The sequence below is a fragment of the Phytophthora infestans genome, genomic scaffold (assembly GCF_000142945.1).
Source record: "Phytophthora infestans T30-4 supercont1.38 genomic scaffold, whole genome shotgun sequence".
Lineage (NCBI taxonomy): Eukaryota > Oomycota > Peronosporomycetes > Peronosporales > Peronosporaceae > Phytophthora > Phytophthora infestans.
In genome coordinates, this window is record NW_003303721.1 from 566027 (window position 1) to 580619 (window position 14593).

The following is a 14593-nucleotide window of genomic DNA, read 5'->3' on the forward strand; positions in this document are numbered from 1 at the left end:
TCACAGTAAAGTCACATAGAGGCACACAAATGTAGCGGGACACACGGGCACAGTAGAGTCACCCAAACCAACACAGAGGTACAATTAGAGTCACACAATCGACACAGCCACCAAGAGAGTACTTACATGGCCGAAGACATCGTGAATCATGAAACTGAAGAGCTTGTATCGAGCATCGTTGGTGTTGTGAGTGGCGTCCACCATCAACACCTGTGGGAACGCCTCAAAGAACCTTCGCATCTGGTGGGTTTGAAAAGTGATCGTCTGCGCTAGCTTCTCGTCATCCACATAAATGGTCGCCGTATTAAGCTTTCGAGAGCAGAAATCGCGCAAACCAGACTCCAGTCTTGTCTCGACGGTTGTAGCTCCACGCCGCGCCTCTTTCAGCTTCGCCACAATATTGTGCACATCACGCAGGGTAACATGCTTGCCTATTAACCAGGCATTAGAACCAAAACAAGCATAATAACAAGGATACAATCATGTAGCGTACCAGTTTTCATCCTCAGAAACTGCAGAATCAGCTTTTTCTTCGCCCCGGCAGCTTGAAGCTCATCCACGAAGTCAATCACGTCTTCGTCTGCAACGCGTCGATTTGAGGGGTGATTTCCATAAGATCCTAAGCTTAGTGAGTGGTTGTGCGCTGTCTCCTGGTGCGTAACCTTCACTTGAAAACCCTGAGCAGCATCCCAAATTACAACGACCGTCATCTGCGCTTGACATCCGGTAGACTTCACGACCGTCATCTGCGCTTGACATCCGGTAGACTTCACGAAGTAGTTATGCCTCTTGCCCTTCGAACGGCTGGGCCTTGACCGACTATGCGTGCACACCAACTTTCGGTAGTACTTGTCGAAAGCGTCTGATATAATGGTCTGCGGGGTGTCCTTACCACGGTCTCGGAGATCCGCGTTCCTCGCCGTGGCGCTTGTAGAGGTCCTCTTCTTGAATATCTGGTGGGTTTTGTGCTGATATGCGTCAAAATACTCGAAAAACGCACCCCAACTCCCGAACGTCTCCTCATCCATACGTGGGGCTCGGGCGACAACGGCGGCAGATGTGGGGACGTGGACCTCCGGGGATTTAGCTTCAGTGGTCTCGGCGTCGGGCTCGGATGCCGACGCGACGCTCGCCATGCTGCTTGTCCTGCTTTTCGCGCCTCTTTTGAAATGAAAGGCCCAGAATAAGTTGGGAGGGGTGAAAGGGGGGAGGGGGTGTTTTTCTACTTTTGATGCTGACTGATTTGTCGAGATTTTATCCGGTCAGGATTTTTTTTTCTTACCGACAATTATTGTGTGACTTTATCCACTTCCTAACTCTTTTAACTCTTTATCATGCTTGATTATTCCAAATCAGAGGTCACTTCAACTAGCCCAATAATTGACAATTACTGTCAATCCTTTTTGTGTTGTTTGTCTGCCTCTACTCGAAGGCGTAGTTGGGGTGCACTGTTAAATACCTCTGCTGGTTCTTAACGTCTTTCTCTTCAGGGGTCAATTTCTGGGTGTTTTCCTTCCCGTCCTTGTCCATCGTCTCGTCTTCTTCGTCCTCCATCTCCACCACCGACAAGATTTTATCTTGCAGCAACTTGTCAATGACCGAGCAGATCATTTGCTTCTCACGCGAGAGCTGCGCCTCCGACGTGATATCCTGCGAGGACAAGTACCACGTCACCAGCTCACCTTGCAGCACTCCAGTCGCGTCGTCCTCGTCCTCGTCTTCTTCCTTCTGTTCAGTCTGCGCTCGGATGGCGTCACGAGCGAGTTTGGCACTCAACGCTTCCTCTTCTTTCTCGCGGATAAACCGCCCGATAGCCTTCTGGATCCTCGCAAAGCGCTCAAAGGAGAGCGAAGACGACTTGGACTTGGAAGGCGTGTCGTTCGAAGCCGCGGACGCCCCATTCATCCCGTTGTGACCACCACCGTTGCCATCGTCGTCGTCATCGCCCTCGTCTCCACCGCCACCACCCCGACTGTGATCATCGTCGTCACCTTCAACAGCAGGCACAGGCAACTCGAGCTCTACATTCTGCGTATCCACATGGATGATCGACTTGCTGAGCAGTCGATACGCTTCTTGTACGTGCGAGACCAGCACGGTCTCGCTCAGATCGAGTCTCGCCAAGCCCTCGGACAATCGGATCATCGACTCCAGTTGTCGTACTGTAATACGGTACGCGATGTTGGTCTGTCCATTGCTCACCACGTCGTTCTCACGCAGACTTCGGTAACACGCCACCATCATGCGCTTGGCTTCCGGTGTGATCACGGGGTTCAACGTCCGTGCGAACTTGATGTACCGCTTGAGGTCTTCTTCACTGTACGCGCCATTCTCGGTCGCTTCGGTCTGCAGCTCAGTGGGCATGTGGATGTTGACGATATGTTCTGCAATCTTGAGGTCCGTCACTTCGTCGCCGTCGTCCAAAATGACGAAAAACAGGTCGAAGCGAGACATAATCGGCGCCGAGATGTTGACGTTGTACTTGAGCGTCTTGGTCTTGTCGTACCGACCATTGTACGGGTTCGCAGCGGCCAAGATACTCGTCCGAGCGTTCAACGTGGCTTGGATACCTGCTTTCGTAATCGAGATCGTCTGTTGCTCCATCGCTTCGTGGATAGCGACTTGGTCCATCGGATCCATCTTGTCAAACTCGTCAATACAGCAAATACCGTTATCTGCCAGCATCAGCGCACCGGCTTCGACGCAATAGTCGCCACTGTCTGCGTCTCGAGTCACCGAGGCCGTGAGACCCGCAGCGGAACTCACTTTGCCGGACGCGTAGATGGCTCGAGGCAGGAAGCCGACAATGTACTTTAAGAACTGCGACTTGGCTGTGGACGGGTCTCCCACGATACAAACGTTGATATCTCCACGCAGTTTAATGGCCTCCATCGTCTTCTTGTGGACACCACCGAAGAGCATGAGTAGAATACCCTTGCGGATCTCGTCGTGGCCATACACCGACGGACAGATCGACTTGGCCATCTTGAGATATCGATCGGGATCTTGCTGCATGTCTCGGATTGCAGCCAACTCCTCGTCACTGAATTCTTGTAGCGCAGCCTCGCCAGCGTCTTCTTCGGCGCCGTCTTCGTTGAACTCACTGCGGATCGAAATGCTATTGAAACGTTGCTCCATTGTCTGTACACTGCACGCCAGGAAGCACGTCTTGTATGTGAGTTCTCGAACACCCAGAGCCTTGAGACCACGCACGCCTTCGCCCTGCATTCCCTGTGTGCTGTTCTCTCCTCCACGTCGCTGACTATTGGTCCGCGTAGCCACCGCAGTCTCGCCACCAGCTTTCGCGAACTTGGACACATCCGGTACAACGATTAAAGTGCCGGTAAACACCACACGGTCGCCGGCTTTGGCCTGTTCGACGTTCTCGTGTCGCAGAATGACGTCGATGGATCGAGGCATACTCCCAGCCGGGATCTCGTCGCTATTCTCCTGTACTTTGACCCGCTGCCAGTCCACGAAGACGGATTTCTCAGTGTTAAGCTCCCATGCGAACGTGTTGACGCAGTACGGGTTCTGACACTTGGCGGGTTCGCTGTATCGGAATTGCTGTTCCACGCCGGTGGTGTCTCCGCCACAATCTCCACATGTGAAGGCCCCGAACAGAAGCTCTGGACGCACTTCGGACGTCCGTGTTACTGTACCGGAGAACGATAGCAATTCTCCGATGCTTCTGGTCCTGAGGTCCCGAATACTGCACGACAAATGTTAAATAAATATTAATTTCTATCCTAAAAATAATATTTTTAACGAGAAAATTCGTACTGTGATACATGTTGGAAGTTGTAGAAGTTGACGAAGAACTCGCGTTGCGTCTTGTTGGCGTCCTCGTTGACTGTGTACGCCGCGTCTTCGAGTCGAATGAACTCGAAGACACTGCGTCTTAAGTACGGTTCCCAGCGGTAATACTGGGCTTGTAGCGCCTGTGCAAGGTCAGGATCGAACTCCAGGACGTGCGAAAAGTCCACAAACAGCGATGATGTCTCTGTATTGCGCATAACCTCGGCCTGTTGGCTGTAATTGATCTTGGCAGGACCCATAACCTCGTCCGCGTCCTCTTGCTGCCCGTAGCCGCATAAAAACTGCAGGAAGCGCGTCTTCACAGCCTCAGCAGTAGAGTCGACTAGAAGATCGACGGGTGCGGCGCTGGCATTGAGCGTGGGGGCGCCGCCACGGCCGCGCTTGGCGCCCACGCCCGCCCCGCCATTGGAGCTACTTGCGGCTTGCATTGGTCGTTTTGGATTGGCAAAAAAGCGCGGGAGTTTAACTGTGCAACTTGATTTGATACGCTGCTAATTGTGCAACTTAGCTTGGAATTTGCTGATTGAGCAACTTAAATAAATATTACTGAAGTGATTTTTTTTAAATATCGATATTTAAAAAAAATGATCTTTGAAGGTCGCATGCCAAATCTCACACAGCATGCTGAGCGTGAACACGTCGCCAATGCAGGCTCCAGGGATCAGCACCACGGAGGAGAGGTTCCTTCAGGCTGAGCATTTCGTTACTGTCGTGCTCTCCCGACTGGAAAAAGACCCCATGTCGGTGTCTCCACGCCTCTGGGCCTTCCAACAGCAGCCTACAGCGAATCGACTGTGGGCCTTCAAGCAGCAAGCGCTGGTGGGCTCGTGCGATGTTTCCCGTGGCTCGAGGAAATACGAGGAGCTGAACCCGCAGAGAAACGCCACAGGGCTACTAGGCTTCCACTGCTGCCAATTTGTCGCTGGAGACGACTCGAAATTGTAGGACAAAGTGCGTCTTTTTGGCAGTATTTCAGTGTTCATGTTCGTGTTATGAATATACAGGAAAATGTGGCAGAAGCTCGGCGATATGTCGGCGGAGGAAGCTCAACGCGAATACATCCGCGTCGTAGAAGACGTGCTGCCTCAATGGCAGTCGCCTCCGAGTTGGGATGGAGCCTTATTGGTACAAGCTAGCTCTTCAAAAGTTCTAGAAAATACACTGGATTTAATGCCGTTTGGTGTGTTTCCAGCGCACCTGGACACCAGACGACTGTAGCGACCGCTGCTCTGTGTGTCACGAGGTCTTCACCTTCTTAAATCGCCGTCACCATGTAAGTTTCCAGTGGAATATCTCTTCACCGTCTCATGTGCTAATGAATTTTTCGTCATAAAGTGTCGCCGTTGTTTGAATCTCGTGTGTGCTGTGTGTTCTCCGCACACAGTTCCGCTTCGAGTGTTCTCGGAGCCTGTGGGCAAACGTCAACGAGTATGTGCGACTTGCTTCGATGAGATTGGCGAGGCTGCTCGTCGTGGTTCTTTTACCAGCACTAGCGAGCAAGTGCGTGAAGCTACTGTACCCATTCCAGTCGAGGAACAGGAGACAGACAATGGCGAGGCTTCGTCTGAGGCACTAACGTCGTCGCCCGCGATTCACTTGGGTACACTGGACTTCCTCCAGGGAGCGTACGGACAAGGCTCGAAAGTCTACAGAAAGACGTGGAGCTCCTTCTTCTTCGTCCTACTTGTACGTAAAGGCTCGTTGGGTATGTTTGCGTCCCAAGCCGAGCATCTGGCAGGCAGTGAACCTCCAGCTGCAGTATTTAAACTCAGTGGCTACACGCTGCGAATCAGGTCGCAACCCAAGCAACCGCATCAATTCCGCCTCACGCATAGTAGTAAAGGAGGCAGCCCCAAGAAGACGTTGCACTTTGCAGCTTCAAGTCTCGAGGAGATGAACGGCTGGATCGCTGCTTTGATCAAAGCTATCGCTGTGGCTGATGAGCTTGAACGTGTTGCCACAGAAGAACGTCTCCATAAACAGACCCAGAACGCCTAAGTAGGGAGGGGTATGAGGGGACAATATGACGACTTTGTTCTTCATATTCATCAGTGGCAATCATAGTACTATATACTTGGTAGTTCTACAACAAAAGCGGAGGCGTATTCTTTAGAGCCTGACGATCACACAAGAGGGCGAGCTGCCGACTTTGACTGGGGGCGGCGGTTGAGGTGGGGGTTTGGGCTGAGGTGGGTGGGGCTTGAACTACTCGACTCCTTCTTCATCTTCATCTCTTGTACAGGGAGGAGCCCAGCAGCCTTCGTAATGGTACACTTTGTGGCTGACTGAGGCTCCTCCAGAAGGAGGGCGAGGTAATTTAAATAAAAAACATCTCTGGGAACACCCGCGGCAAACGCTATGAGCAGTTGCAAAGAAGGAGGTACGGCTCGTTCTACCGTGTGGAGTATCAGACTCTCTCTCGCACTTTGCTTTACTCCTGCACAATCATACACCGCGAGAGCGGTGCGTTGACTGCGCATGAGAAGAACTCGATGGTTTGATTGCCTGCCGTCATCATGACTCTACCGGATGGAGTCTTGCCGAGCTCGTATTTGCTGAGCTTTACCGGCGTCGGGACGGTGGGGATCGTGGTCATGTCAGGGCTGGCAAGGCCCATAGTGTAATCATCGAGTTCGTCGAGTTCATCTGCGTAGAATGGACCCTCCTGGGAAGACGAGGAAGCCGTGGACGCGCCCGAGTTGTAGTACTCCTGCTGGTTGTAGTAAGTGGGACTGCTGGGAGATGAATAGTACTCGGCATAGCTGCGCTGTTGGTACGACGTAGACTTGACCGGCGATGAGTACCCGTCGTATGCGCTGTACTTGGTCGGGGACGAGTACTGCGGGTGGCTGTACTTGGAGGGCGACGACGTGTACTGCGTCTGGTGTCGGGAATACCGGGAGTTAGCGTACATTGTACTGGAGTTTTGTATGCTTCGGCTTGGTCTGCGCGTGGCTTTTTCGGGAATGGCAGGTGCAGTCGAGCGCTGGTGTCGGGTAATTTTACCGTTTTTTATTTTAAAAATCAAAAAAGGGAGGAAGAAAGGACGGTCTATTTCTGCTTTTCTTTGTTTTGTAATAAACACTTGCGTTTGTAAGAGCGTTAGGATGGACGCCTCATTCGAGAAAGCCAGTCCATGAATTTTATTTAAAATAGATTACCAACGAAGGCGTAACGGCTGATCGGCTTTGCAGCATCTGGCTCACTCGGCTCCCTCCCGTTGTCCTGTTGCAGCCAGCGTCGGAAGAGGATCCGCCGCTAACAAGCGAGACGCTTGCGATCTTCCAGCGACGTCGATGAAGCATGCACGAGCTCTGTTGTTGAGGTTATTGCCGTCGTTCAAGGTGTGTCGATTCTACTCGGTTGATGAAACGCGAACCCTAAAGGTCGCTGCTGCCCTGAGTTTTTGCGTAACCGCCGCTCCCTGCCTGCGGCTCTTATCTGTTGCCACTGCACCGAGAGCGCTTGCAGCTCCTGGGCGGCAAGGCAAGGCGAGGCTAAGCGGCACGGCTGCCGATCTGCGTAAAGGGCCCAAGGCAACGGATATCGAGCTTGAGCTCCGAGCCACGCGCTCCATGACGCGATAGCGCTGCTCCACCGCCATCTGATGGTCAATGGACCAATCAGACGGCTGGGATGAGCCACCTTCTGACACGAAGGATGGGCTGCCACTTACAAAACGCAAGTGAAAAGGGAGTGTCACGGCGAGATAGTCGCCAGCAAAGTTTGACCGGATTCCGTGCAGTTTAACTGCTGGACTTCAGTGCTCCGATCATCGCCGCGATAGCCGCGCCCAGGGAAAGTAACGAGAATGTTGGGCTAGAAAATGCATGGACCAATGGTCCAGGACCATTGACCGTGGTCATTTCACCTTCAGCGCTAGTAATACGTGTGCGGCAGCGGTCATGACTCATGTGCCATCAGCGCCGCATACTGGGGTCCAAACAACAGGGTATGTCTCAATCTCCAAGAGACACGCAACTTCAATTTGCTCGTCGTTTGCTTGCGCGAGCCAAGTTGTGGTGACGCTTGTCAAGACAGCAAATTAATGTACGATTACCGGACGGGGTATGTACGTGTACTGTACATGTACGAAAAATACTACCGGTAGTGCACCGATGGTATCCTACTAGGATTCCTAGGGAGGATCATTTCAATTTAAGGTCGAACGTGAGAGAAAGAGAGTGCAGGAACAGAGAGAGAGCAGAGCAGTCGGGTTCGGTGCTGTGCGAAAGCATGGAGCTTGAGTACACGTTACAAACCCGTTTAGTCTGTTCGACGCGAAATCGGGGTGCTGTTATAATACATAGCACTTCAACGTCCACCGCATCTGGCAAGAGAGGGCAAGGGTGACTTTGCGGTGTGGACAGCAAACGTACTGACAGAGCTTGTTTGTCAGCACTTCAACCAGCGTTACAATATCCACCGTGGATTCCATGTGAGGCTTCGTGGTGTGACCAGCGCTGACCCGTGGTCTTATTTTCTACTACGTAGTACTAATGTACTTCTACATGTACCATAGTTTTGGCATTGATCAATACTGTACTACGATTCTGCAATTAGTCCTACAGTACTGCACCCCGTTTTCGTGGGGGTGGACCATATAGGATTTGCAAATAAATCAGAATTTACCTAACAAATTACAGTTCATTTGGATTTAGGATCATCACATCCGGAAGTTTATCAAAGGTCCAAGGGCGCGAAAACGGGGTGCAGCACTGTATTATAAAGCCCTCACAGTGTGGGTGTGAGTCACACCAAACCTAACGCAATTTGCCAGCTTATGCACGGTGCAGCATTTTTGCCAATAAAATAGCTTGAAATAAAAAAGTCTAATTTTATTGGCTAACGATGTCATTTCCAGCTTTTTGCGTGCTTTCCTCGGTAACATAATCGATTTGGTCACTAACGGTTTTGACAGGTATTCCCTTTTGTCATCTATAGCCACACACTGAGCCATGGAAGCGAAGAGGAAGAGACTGGTTATGGGAAAGTAACGCTGCGGCGCGGTAGTGCCTACACGGTTCAAGACCTGAAGATAGCTCTTACTAGAGTACAACAAGGAGATGTACGTTGTCGTAGCGCGCATTACAAACATTCCTGTTAGGACGCTGTTTAGGAAAGCTAAGGACAGGAAAGAGGGCAAGTCTCTGGTGGGAGGCCGCCGTGGCACCAAACCAACTCTGCCGCCGGAGTTTGAGGCAGACTTAGTATAGTGGGTTGCTGATATGCAGCGGGTTGGTGTACCCGTTGGTCCTTCAGGTATTCCTACCAACGCCAACAAAGTATACCTTGCGATGCAGCCCATGTCAACTCAGCACACATCACCTCCAAAACCGCTTACGACGAGTTGGTACCGCTGCTTTATTGAAAGACACCCGATCCTGGCTCCACGAGTTGCTCAGCAGATTGCTCGCGTCCGCAACCGTGTTGAACCGGAGGCAGCACGTGGTCTATTCTGCGTGATGGCGCGTCTTGTTATCGAGCACAAACTCGACAAGAGTCGCGTCTATAATATGGACAAGGCATCTTTTATGCCGAAGTCATCGTCTCGGAAAGTGGTTGCCCTGAAAGGATCGTCTAGCGTGTGGACCCAAGAGCCGAAAGCACAAGTGAAGAAATTGGAATGATTTCAATTGCCAACACGTCTGTGACTGGCGCGCCGAAGGGTTTCAGCAACGCGGGCATCTTTAAATTGTGGCTAAAGATATTTGACGCTTACCTGACAAGGTGCAAAAAAGATGCTGCTCGCCAGACTTCCGTCGAATGCCACACATTTGAACCAGCCTCTTGACGTCGCTATCTTCAAGCCATTTAAAAATATAGCGAAGGCTGCTTTGCATGGCAAGTTGCTTGATGACTCGGCTCGTACGGTTTCAAAATCCGATGCAATTGATATTACGTGTGAAGCGTACCGGAATAGCATAAGGAAGAGTCCCAACAACGCTGTGAATGACTCCCGTACCGCCGGGCAGTTTCCACCATCATTGGTGAACATGCGATTGCGTCTCCGGCTTTTTGCGAGTGATGGAGCACGCGGAGGTGTTGGTAAGCTGCATGGCCTAAGCGAAGGCGCTCAATTCAAGTTGAAGTCAGATACAGTATTTTACTGTTGCCTCCGGCGCCCTGTGCTAAAGGAAAAAAAGACCACGCGTTACTGTGGACTTTGAAGGTCGACTTATATCAAAGGAAATGTTGCTTCAAGGCGAAATGTAGATGGTAGCCACCCCGTGCACGAAACTGATTAACTCTATTCTAGCCCTCATTTTTGACAATCAATCACGTTGCTCAAAAAGCATATTTTCTTAATTCAAAAATAGGCCTTTGGGTCGTCAGTGATTCCTCTATGCGCCCCAACAGTCAAATTAAGATCTGGGCCTCTCTCATATTGGCAATTGGTCTTTTTCAACGAGCCCAAAATCGCGCACTATACTGGCAACGCGCCGATGATCTACCAGCGTATGATTGACAACGCACTCTGGGGGTTCGTTCAACCTAAAGGAGGTTGGTTTGAATACTCGGAGAGAATGCGTTTAGCTGAAGAACAGGCCAAGGAACGTCGTGGGCCAAGCGCCGAGGGCTCGTTTCAAACGAAGTTCGCGGCAGACCGCGAAGCACCGGTAGAGACCGACCCTGTACTACAACTCGTCAACAGCCCCGTCGCTGACATGTTTACGAGCGGGGAACCAGACAAATCATCGCTGGTACCTGTATTTGGTCGACGGTCGTTTGTGGATGACATTTGCTTCGGTGGCGAGGATTTCGACAGCTGCCTGGCGACGCTGGACCGATTGCTGGCAAGATTTGCACAGTGTCGAATCAGCATTAGCTTCACCAAGAGCATCTTCTGCCAACCCAAGGTGGACTTTCTGTCGCATAAAATTTCGCCAGAAGGTATCAGAGCTGACCCCAAGAAGCTTGCGGCCATCACCGAGCTTTCGTTTCCAACGAGTAAGAAGGGCATGCAGTCGTTTCTTGGAGCGGTTAATTACTACAGTCGCTTCATTCAAGACTTCGCGGTCTACGGTGCAGCGCTGTACCAGCTCAAGGATGAAGACTTTGCCGTTGAAGGCGGCCTATCTGTGGCTGTCGTTCCTTCGAAAAATTGAAGACGAGTGTTTCACATTCACCCATCCTCAGGCATTTCGATCGGTCGAAAGCAGTTCACGTCATGCTCTTTGCGAATAAATGGGCGTTGAGCACTACGCTAATGCAAGAACATGAAGGCAAGTTACACCCCGTACGGTTCCTCGGTCGGGTGCTCAAGGAGGCCGAGATAAACTGCCATTCTGCTGAGAAGGAAGTTTTGGCGTTACTTCTGCTGTTGAAGATCTGTTACGTCCAGCTGGCAGGAAAGACGCTACATGTCTATACACGATTCTCGACGTTAGAGTGGGTGCATAAGTCGAAGTCTCTCTTCGGACGCGCGGTCCAGTTCGCAGTGCTGCTATCGCAGTGGCACCTGAAGGTGCAGCGCGTGAAGGAGAAGGATGTCGCCTTCGCACAGCTCCTCCAGTCAAGCATCACGAGCTTCGTCGACCTGGAAGACTCGCTCGCGCCGGTGGCACCTCCACACAAGGGTTCCCCGACTATTCGAATGGACCCCGCGTTGCTGTACGCCAAGCTTTCCCGTAATTACAGCGGATTCGTCATGTCTTTTGACGGATCAGCGAAGACAGAGAAGTACGGTGGCTACAAGAGTTGTTCATGGGTGCTGTGGAGCCTTCCTGAGTGGAAGGTAGTGATTGCTGCAAACGCTTACCTCTCGGCTACCACGGTGAATGAGGCAGAGTATACAGGTATGATAAACGGTGTCAAGGCTGCTATTGCGCACGGTGCCGAGGATTTAGTCATCGCGGGTGACTCAAGGCTCGCGATTCAACAATTACTAGGGGTGATCGCATGCAGGAAGGAAACTTTGCTAGCGCTGCTGAATACTCACAAGGAACTCACGGCCAAGCTTCGATCAGTAGAATATCTTCACGTTGTACGAGAATACAGCGCTGCCGCGGATTCGTTAGCCACTGAAGCGCTGGAATCGAAGGTCAGTCGGGTAATCTTGGCTGAACTCGCAAGTCGGAATTGGCATCGCTGAATCGCATCCAGGAAATGATCTACGAACCGGATGAAGACTCGGTAGATGTTTGGTCAAGTGGAACAGAGCGTCAAGTACATGTACTGTCAGGCGCAAATCTTCAAAGTGGAAAACTTGCGAAAATTTCGTGGTTGATCACAGCTCACCAAAGTGCGATTATGGTAATATGGCAGTGATGACTCGGCGACAGACGAAAGCCAAGAAACGCGTCAGGTTTGCAGATGAACACTCGGAGGATGTCTCAAAAGCTCAAGAACAGAATGAAGAACGACGAGAAACGTCCACCGAAGATTCAATCGGCGAAGATTTGCCAGACCATTCTCACAAGACTGTACCAGCGGCATTTCCCGATGCGGAAGATGTTGACCCGGTAGCGATACAGCGGGAACGACGCAGACGGATACAGGTGGCACAAGACGAGGAGCAGAAGTGGTTTAACATCAAGAAGGTGCTTCAGGGCCAAGCAGAAGATCTGAGTTACAAAGAAGCTCGAGATGCCTGGAAATACGCTGACCAGTTCGTGTTATCAGAAGACGGCGTGCTTCACTCTCTTGGATTCAATCGTCGGTACGACCACGGTTGGCAAGAGGAGACCAAGCTGCGGCTTGTGGTACCGACAACGATGATTCAAGAGGTCTTGCAGAACTGTCACGACTCGCTGGAAGGAGGACATCAAGGTGTGGTGAGAACGTTCCATCGCGTTAAGTCCGATTATTATTGGATCGGCTTGTACGCTGACGTGGAGAAGCATGTGAAATCATGTCTAGATTGCAGCTCGAGTAAAAGCCGTCCGCAGCTTCGTGGATACTCGCCTGGCAATGTATTAGCCGTACGACCGCTCCAGATCGTCTCGATGGATTTTGTGATCCCACTACCGAAATCTCGCAGGGGCAACACGGCGTTGCTCCTATTTCAGTGATCGTTTACGGGATTCGTTATTGCCAAGGCTATGTCAGATACGACTGCACTGAGTGTTGCCCAAGTGTTCGAAGAATGTGTGTACCGACGATTCGGAGCCCCATCATTAATAAGGCATGACCGCGACCCACGCTTCATGAGCGAGGTTTTCCAAGCATTTGCAGAGATGATGCAGTCAAGATCACGAGCGACTTTGAGCTATCGGCCACAGGCTAATGGACAGCAGGAACGCTCGGTGAAGTCGGTGATGGGTTACGTACGGGTGTACGCGGAAGACCCTCTACAGCAAGACTGGGACGAAATCGCGGAGAAGCTAGTATTTGCTATCAATACTTCTCAAGACACAAGGAGGAAGATAACGCCGTTCTACCTCGTTCATGGTTGGGATGCGCAGTCGACGTTGCGGGCAATGTCGTCATCACTCAAACGAGGACTCGGCAAGCAGTCTGACGCACTGGCGTGGCGGCGCGAGATCAATCGACAACATGAGGTCGCCCTCACTATGGCCAAAGATTATCAGGCTGTAGAAAAGGAGCGAAGGGCTAAAAAGCATAATGATGCTCTGAGTCGACTGGAAAAAGCTGCTGTACCTCAACCAAGTGGAAACGAACACTCGGCGGACCCCCTAGAAGCTTCAGAAGAGATGGAAGATCCTGCAAGAGCCCCACCGAGATCTCTTTTCGAGATTGGGAGCCGGGCGTGGTTGTACATGGAACGCGTCAAACCGGGCTTGACAAAGAAATTAGCTCATCGATGGCACGGACCTTTTCTGATCAAGCGCAAGGTGGAAGCGTTTGCGTACGAGCTGGAACTGCCTGACCGAAGTGGGTATCGCTTCTACCCAGTAGTGCATGTGTCGAGACTCAAGGCTGTCAACGAGTTCAGCAGTCGACCGAACACTCGGTTGGTACTAGACGCGACTAATGAAGCAAGACTCGACTTCGATGAGGAACTACTGCCTGAAGACAGCTGGGAATCAGATCAAGTTGCCGGCGAATATGAAGTCGAGGCCATCCTCGACGACAGAACGCCACTGACGACGAGCACGGAGCGTGCTGTACGCGAGTTCAAAGTCAAGTGGGTGGGCTATGAAGATACAACTTGGGAACCATCATCCAACTTATCATGTGGAGGTCTGCTGTACGACTATTTGCGAGTCAAGAAGAGCGAGAATCGGCTGCAGATGGCGCAAGTGGCGGACGAAGACTAGCGTGACTGGATCACGTGTGAACTGTCCACAGGGCGATGCAGCCTGTGGTAACAGACGAAAAACGTTACTGCAACAACAAATTGTATATGCATTTGAAGAACAACATGAACATGATTACGCTGTGGAAGTGGATTAAGAATAAGAAAACATGAATGCCGACCGCGGAGCGACCACTGAAAACGAAGTCACGCGGGACACCTCAACAGTTAGCTGAGATGCTGGAGAACGTCGTAGAACGTGCAGCGAGGATTCAAATCGATTCCAAGTGTCTGGCCGCGGTGGCCAAGAGTGTCAACGAAGTCGACTCACCACTCTCCTTCTCCTCTTCATCAGGAACCTGAGCCTCGACAGCTGGAGCTACAGCCGGACCCTGCGAATCCTCGGTACCAGCTTCAACAGAAGCAGCAGCCAGAGCGGGACGTGGAGTACCCGGTGGCGAGTCAAACAACGAGCGCCAGGTCGGAATAAGTTCGGTAGAATCCAGAGACGGGTCAACGACTACGCTTCGGTACACATTCACGAAACGCGTACCACGAGGATTGAAGAGCTCC

General features: G+C 51.5%; 4 protein-coding genes across 4 annotated transcripts; 2 read left to right on the forward strand and 2 right to left on the reverse strand.

Moving 5' to 3' along the window:
* Positions 1-1422: 1422 nt before the first annotated feature.
* On the reverse strand, positions 1423-4247 carry PITG_15053 (DNA replication licensing factor MCM6, putative; the record flags this gene model as incomplete). The annotated part of the gene is made up of 4 exons (XM_002898183.1): positions 1423-1500; positions 1561-1857; positions 1999-3712; positions 3784-4247. The coding sequence occupies 4 exons, from the start codon at positions 4245-4247 to the stop codon at positions 1423-1425; spliced, it is 2553 nt and encodes an 850-aa protein (XP_002898229.1).
* Positions 4248-4440: 193 nt separating this feature from the next.
* On the forward strand, positions 4441-5883 carry PITG_15054 (uncharacterized protein; the record flags this gene model as incomplete). Its single annotated transcript, XM_002898184.1, has 5 exons — positions 4441-4760; positions 4824-4944; positions 5012-5092; positions 5155-5772; positions 5872-5883. 5 exons carry the CDS (start codon positions 4441-4443, stop codon positions 5881-5883), a joined length of 1152 nt encoding a protein of 383 aa, XP_002898230.1.
* PITG_15055 (uncharacterized protein) lies at positions 5831-6775 on the reverse strand (the record flags this gene model as incomplete). Its single annotated transcript, XM_002898185.1, has 1 exon — positions 5831-6775. One exon carries the CDS (start codon positions 6731-6733, stop codon positions 6251-6253), a length of 483 nt encoding a protein of 160 aa, XP_002898231.1.
* Positions 6776-8055: 1280 nt separating this feature from the next.
* PITG_15056 (uncharacterized protein) lies at positions 8056-9449 on the forward strand (the record flags this gene model as incomplete). The annotated part of the gene is made up of 3 exons (XM_002898186.1): positions 8056-8066; positions 8764-8828; positions 9082-9449. The coding sequence occupies 3 exons, from the start codon at positions 8056-8058 to the stop codon at positions 9447-9449; spliced, it is 444 nt and encodes a 147-aa protein (XP_002898232.1).
* Between the last annotated feature and the right edge of the window lie 5144 nt (positions 9450-14593).